Raw genomic sequence first — 7470 nt, 5'->3', positions numbered from 1 at the left:
ATAATCAGACGACGTGTCATGTACAAAACCGACAAGCCTAGCTCAAAGGTCCATGTCACATTTTGATACCAAAGGTCAATAGGGATTGTTTTTTCTTTATGGTCCATTAACTTTGCCATGCAAATAAGGATTCAAATACTAGTTAGCACAAATATTACCCTAGATGAGACGACGTTTCATGCGCAAAACGTGTACCCTTAGCTCAAAGGTCAATGTCACATCTGGTGGTCAAAGGCCAAAAGGGCATTTTTCCTGTCTGGCTTGGTGAAAATATGCTCCATAATAGGACGACATGTCAACACCCAGATCCCTAGCTCTAAGGTCAATAAGCTCAAAGATTTTCTTCCTTTCTGGTGCATAACTCTGTGATACTTTATAAGACTTTATTATAACTTGGCACACATATTACCAAAACTGAGACAATGTGTCGTGTACAAAACAGCTAAACCAAGAACCTTTTTCAAAGGTCAACAGAATTCCTTTTTCCGGTCTAAACAACTGTTCTAAATTATTATTTTGTCGATTCCAACAGTAGAGTTATAGTCTTGTCATGATTTGCATAAGTTTTGTATAATAACATTTCTGAATTGTAGTTACTGGAAACCATGAGCGATACTTCAAGTCTTCTAAAGGATATTGGACTGAACATATGTGGGCATGCAGACAAAAAATCTTTTAACTTACTCTACAGGGCGGACAGTAAGGTCAACGTAAATGATTTCCATTCAAAATGTGACTGGAAAGGACCAACAGCCACGATTCTTTATTTAAACAAGAGGGGCATGATGTATATATCGCTCACCTGTTATCATTGCACTTGAGGACAAGAAGGTCCTCAGAAAAAATATCTAAGTCCAAAGGACAGGAACAACAAAGGAAAGAAATTTAACCAAAAAGAAAAACAAAATTCTTACAAGGTACAGATATGTCAAAATACACCTAAAAATTGGAGGTACCATCCATGTTGTACCACAGAAAAGTGGTCTCGGTTTTTCCCTACGGCCAATAATAAAAATGTTACTAAAAATAGGCTATTTATAGTAATGTAAAAGGGAAGTAATTCAAAAGAAAATTATTGTAAGTTAACAAAAGAAGGATCTGCTAAATAAATCTGTTAACATAAATGAAATTTCAGATCAGTATCTTCATTAGTTACGGAGATATACCCATTTTAATTTCAAAATAAAGGGAGGTAATTTGACATAAAATCAGTCCATAGTTATCTACCCTGATTGGCTCGGTCCAACTAATGACAATAATGAAATTTCAAATAAGTCCTGTAAGTACTTACTGATATAAATACATTTTGCCTACAATCAGGGGAGGTAATCAGATATAAAATAACTCTGGAAACTACGAATGGATCTGATTTGTCATGGAATCCAAGATTTATTGTTGTTGAAGATATTTTGGAAGTTTGTATCAAATAAAACCATAAATGAAGTCTCTATATGGCTGCAAAAGCCAAAATAGCCAATTTTGGACATTTAAGGGGCCATAACTCTGGAACCCATAATGGAATCTGGCCAGTTCAAGAAAAGAAACAAGATCTTATGGTGATACAAGTTGTTTGCCAGTTTGGTAAAAATCAAATCATAAATAAAGCTGCTATTGTGCAGACAAGGTCAAAATAGCTGATCTTGGCCCTTTCAGGGGCCATAACTCTGGAACCCATAATGGGATCTGGCCAGTTCAAGAAAGGAACCGAGATCTTATGGTGATGCAAATTGTGTGTAAGTTTGGTTAAAATAAAATCATAAATGAAACCATTATCGTGCAGACAAGAAATTGTTGACGGACGCACGGACGACGGACGACGGACGAAGGGTGATCACAAAAGCTCATCTTGTCACTATGTGACAGGTGAGCTAAAAACAATACGATATATGGAGGATACACAAGTGAAGATTGGTCATCGGATCGGAAGAAAACAAAAGCGGATAAACACGCATTTTTGTTCTATAAGAATGATCATGCTAACGAGAAGTGTCATTTTATGCCAGTTGCAGAAGACATGCAGAGTAAAGCTATTACTATTGATGCCAATTTTGGGCCGACATTTGGATGGGGCCCCTTGTTTTCGAAAAGTTACGATCTTCAAACATTTAAAAAGGATAGCAAACCAGAAAGTTAATTTAAGAACGGCTTTCTAATTTTGAATGGAGCAATGGACATTGGATGTGCATATGAAACTGAATCTAGAAATGTCTGGAGGGAAGATATACCCAATTTCCCGGGAGAAGAAGCTGAAAGTGAGACAACTATGGAGGACCCAGAGCAAACACACGTTGCATATCCTTTATACACAAAACGTATTGATGTGTATCAAGTTGTAGGTAGGTTCATTATAATGAACATATGTGAGCATGTGTTAATAACTGTTCGACAATATCATGTTGTCTAGTTTAATATAAATATCAAAGCCATACCTGTGCGTGACATGAACTTCTCTAAATTTAAAGTATTTTATTGAATTTAAAAGAGTGTGCTGAGCGACTGACACGTCGTATATAGACTAGTTTATCGCTTGCTTATTGTTTAAATACAATTTTTCAGATTTGCAAGAGACCTGGAGGAAATTCCCAACAGTGAGCTTTTACATTATATTTCGCAACACTACTAGGAAGTATTCAAAACATCAAGAAGATGTTATCATCTTAATAACAATCAGAACATGGCGTACTGCACCTATTTCTTTTTAATCTTGCACATTTTTAACTTAAACACTGGAGCCAACAATCATTTCCGAGAAAAAATCTGTGCATTCTGGCAATAAATTCACCATCATTTATATAACTCTTTGGTGTCCAAGACAAGTTTGCATGATATTTTCACTTTAATATTTTTGAACATTTGTCTCTTTCAACACAACCTTTGCCATTAAAATCGGCGATTGTTGTTCTGAAGTTGTTTTAAACGAGCCAGTGTATTTTCAACAATTTAGATTAGTTTAAGCATTTTTTTAAAACTCATTTAATTTTGAGTTATTTTTTCATTCATAATACAAAATGAAACGTCACTAACCCGAACATACTCGAATTATAAGTTCGGATTTGTGGGGTTTTCGAAGTAGAAAGGTGTCTAAATTTTTACTGAAAAAAATTGTTTCATTTGTTATACATGATGCGTATATCCCTTATCGTGTAACATTACAAAAAAAAATGAACTATCTAATTCTTCTTCTTCCCGTCCGTTGGAAAAAAAACTCTTTTAATGACAACACGTTATAATTTCAGAGACACTGATTTAAGCTATTTTCTAGTGAAGTATTGAAATTATAACTAGAAAAATAAAACTCTAAATAGGAGTCTGTAATATATCTTGATTTGCTATACATGGGGTACATGTATCCCTTCCGTTACGCTTTTGTATCTAGTTCTTTCGAAATAAAATAGAACAATGTTTAACGCATGTTACAAAACATACTTAAACAGCTACATGTACCATACCTATTTGTTCTTCGATTTTGTTTAAAATTTTGAATGTGTTTACATAATATGTGCATTTAAGAAAAGACGTCAAAAGTTGAAGTTGATATTTGGGCAGAACGATCGAACAAGCTACATATTCTGGTAAGCTGTCAATATTGGAAATTCAAAACATTTAACCCTTGCTGCTCTTAGACTATCTGTTGGTCATCTGAGTTTTGCAACGAAACCCGTGCATATCGGTTTATATGCGAAAGTACGGTGCCCCTAAAGTAACATGTTACACACTTTTTTTCCACTTAGGTAATGTGAGACTTTTTTTTATTTCGTTTAAATGAAATCATTTCGTTTAAACGATATAAGTTTAAAGGAAATATTTACATTTTTAGTGTGGTTTCATTATAAACACAAGCAAAAAATCTACTACAAAAAACCTCACTGCCTGTAATTGCTTTCATAAATGCAACTACTTTAACTTGTGTTTAACTGTATGCTACACCTTGTACTATGTTATTCCATCTCGGCCACATTGAATCCTTCAGTTGATTGTACGAGACGTTCTATTTGAATCACTGTATCAATGTATGTATGTAATATAACTTCATAAATGCTGAATACATTTAGATAAATTAGGTACATCTTTACTATGTCGGTCATAATTGATTACAACCTAATCTAAATTGATGTTCTCTTTATTTATCGCGAATGTCATATGTCAATAAATCTGCACTCTAGTACCTTTAATTATTCACCGAACAAAATCAGATCCATTCAGATGAGCATGGAGATGTCGTTTAATCATTGGCCATATCAAAATAATTGGTTAAGTGTTAAATTCCCTTAAATTTTCAGAAAGTGACATGCTTACAATGTTGAATGTTCTTATGTACCTTCATTTCTTAAGCAGTTGTAAGCTCTTGCTTAAGTTGCTCAAGTTAATATGTTGGTCAATCAGCGGGGTAATTCTAGAGTCAACTGGCCAATACTTATCAAAAATTAACAGTTCACTATATGTACAATTGAACAACCTCATTTTCTCGTCAATCCTAACGATATATTTGTATTGTTTTTTATACCTCAAATATGTCAGAAAAGTGTGATATTAAACTAAATTCAACCAGTTGTAATGATTAAAAATAACTTCTTGCTCAATGTTACCTGCATATCTGCACGAGACTTAATCATTATACAGAGCATGTCATTAGTTTAACCACTGGTGTTGATTCTATCATGCATCCAATCTGACCACATGTTTCTTTCTTCGTGATCTGTGTCAAGTACGATTTCGTGAGGTTAATGCTCGTATTTGTATAAAATTAATACGTTTATGTTCCATGCTGGTGTATTTAATTTAAGTTATAAAACTGTAATGCGTTATACGACAGTCATAAATATTGATAGATTTGAATAATTTTACAGTTAACTGATTCTTGCTGCAGAGTCTTAAAGACGAGAAAGATGCGATGCTTACTAAACTAGGAAAAGAAATGACTGAGCTTGGCGATAATACACTACGTATCCTATGTGTTGGAGCAGTAAATAGTGGGAAAACGAGTTTCGTTGATTCCATATTACCGACCTTAAGAGATTAGAAATACTCAAAAGCATCAGCAACAGGCGCAAAATCAAAGCTCGGCAATGCTGGGTCCACAACTGAGGAGGTATGTTAAAACATTTAATGATTGGTTTGTGAAATCGACCCTATTGATGCAGATATTCTACTATATTGCGGTAGTCCATATTTTGTAACTGATGGCAAAAATGTTTTTTTTTAAGTTTCAGATATATCGTTTAAAATACAAACAGAAATTGGAAGAGAAAAATAAACTGTGCAGTAGTAATGTATTTATCGGGGATTTACCTGGTTTTCAAGAAAATTTGGGTATACAGTTGGAAGACGTCAAATATGTAGTTCAGGGTCACGTACCAAACAGATACAAAGTAAATATTTATAATTTTTATGTTGTTAAAACATTCAATGAATACAATCTGTACAAATTATAAAAAGTTAACTGGTCAGTGTTAACGTACAAAAATACGTTGGTAACAGCAAATATGTTGCACCGAACTCATGCTCATAAATGACATGTATACGAAAGATTCGTGTCGAGATATTTTCTGGTTCTTCGGGATAATGGAGTTATTCAATATCCTTGCAAAACATTTCCGCTTATGCCAGTGCTAGGAGGCATATACGGTGTTGCACTTACCAATACCTCTCATACACAGATTAAATTGAACCGAGTGTTATAATTTTGCTTAGAATTATTCTATTCTTCCAAAGGATCTTGTCATAGATTTTATTAATTATTAAAAGCCGTGAAAAAGATCCCCGATCTTGGATTTAGTGTTGTTATATTTTCTAGTCATTTGGGAACATGGAGTTCATTCAATATCTATATTATAGACTTTCGCTTTAGTCAGTGTTATGTGTCTCATAATCAGACAGAAAAGATCAAACCGAGTTTGTAATTATTTTGCTTGGTCGCATTCTACGCTTCTAAAGGGACTACTTATATATCATCTAATTTTTTTGCCTCAGGATATTGTTATTAAGGAAATGTACTAGAAAAGAAGCAATTGTGTTTCGTTTATCAAAGTAAGTAACTTAGATGCGTGTTTGTAAACTTTTAGATTAAATACGGAATAAACAGGGATTCTGATAAATTCAAGAAGCACCCCGAGAAGAAAGACAAGGTGAACTGTGTTTGTTTCGTTTTTGACATTTCTACGCCTGCTGACGAACTGCCAGGTAAAATACAGGAAACATTCGAGAATTTTCAATGTTGGCTCAATGATAAAAGTAAGTAGTATTTAATAAAAATCAGTTATTTTCAAAGTTATTTTCAATGATACTCACACTGCTTGTGGAAAATACCTTGTTACCAGCTATATTATTCCTTTATTCTACACTTATCGAAATATGCAGTGAAGAAGACAATATCACACAAGTGCGCGGTTATAACACTACGCACTCGAACCACAGAATAGATTGTACACCCACCGATTTTGTATATATCGTGACGTGTCATGTACACTGAAACTCGCACTGAAATCCTTATAAATGAGTCTATATAAGAACACAAATATTTGTTCAAACGCGTTTATTTCTTTTGAGTACATTTTCAATTTACATACTAATTTCTTTCTATCTTTTGTCGGCGTGTGAATTATTTATATTATGCTTTATCAGAATATAGCCCTATAATATCTCATAATATGGATAAAAAATAATATTATTCCTAAATTATTTACAGAGATTCCGTTCATTGTCATTCTGACTAAAGTTGACCTGTTGAACGCCGATGTAGGTGAAGGGAAGTATCAGGTATTTGAAAACAACACTTTAAAAGAAAATAAAGACAAACTCATAAAGATGTTTGACTTCAAAGAAAGCAGAATGTTCCCAGTTGTTAACTATATACATGAAGATACAGTGGTACCGGAGAGTGATGCGTTACTTGTAGGTAAGCAGAAGTAAACATGTTTGAAATAACCGAATGAAGAGTACGTCATATATTTACATTTTCGAAGCAGTACTTTTTTCATGGTTAAAAGATAATAACGTCAGCTTTATTATTTACTTTGAATACTACAGGCTCTGGATACTGAGAGTTTCTCCACATTTTAGTTTAAATTGATTTTGATTATTGATATGTTTCTCGTATTTCAGCGGCTCTTAAGGAAATTCTGAAACTTGGAAAACAGTATTTTGAGGATTCGGATGAAAAAGATAATGATGAAAGTGATAACGAAGAAAAGGGATCAGATGATTACGCGACAAGCAAAGCCAATAGCTAGTTCAGTGACGTATTAGAACACGTCTAAAACATAGAAAAATGCATAAAAGTCTATACTTCTGAAGTATCTCGATTGCAACATGAGTTTAGGTCCTGAATATAAAGATTTTAACCAGGCGTTATATTCTCTATCAATACAGTGATTTGATCAGAGGCGTGTTTTATGTATAAAATCGCGAATAATTTACATCCTAACTATATCTTTAAAGTGCTTGCAAAACCCCCAAGCTTATGATAGTTAT

General features: G+C 33.6%; 1 protein-coding gene across 1 annotated transcript; it reads left to right on the top strand.

The window, feature by feature from the left end:
• Positions 1-2167: 2167 nt before the first annotated feature.
• LOC128553817 (interferon-induced protein 44-like) lies at positions 2168-7229 on the top strand. Its single transcript, XM_053535004.1, has 7 exons — positions 2168-2336; positions 3511-3572; positions 4868-4963; positions 5205-5369; positions 6063-6231; positions 6686-6895; positions 7102-7229. The coding sequence occupies exons 1-7, from the start codon at positions 2168-2170 to the stop codon at positions 7227-7229; spliced, it is 999 nt and encodes a 332-aa protein (XP_053390979.1).
• Positions 7230-7470: the final 241 nt, after the last annotated feature.

This window comes from Mercenaria mercenaria, unplaced genomic scaffold (genome assembly GCF_021730395.1).
Source record: "Mercenaria mercenaria strain notata unplaced genomic scaffold, MADL_Memer_1 contig_4354, whole genome shotgun sequence".
Classification (NCBI taxonomy): Eukaryota; Metazoa; Mollusca; class Bivalvia; order Venerida; family Veneridae; genus Mercenaria; species Mercenaria mercenaria.
Note: the sequence above shows the minus strand (reverse complement) of the source record. Positions and strands in the feature narration are given on the sequence as shown.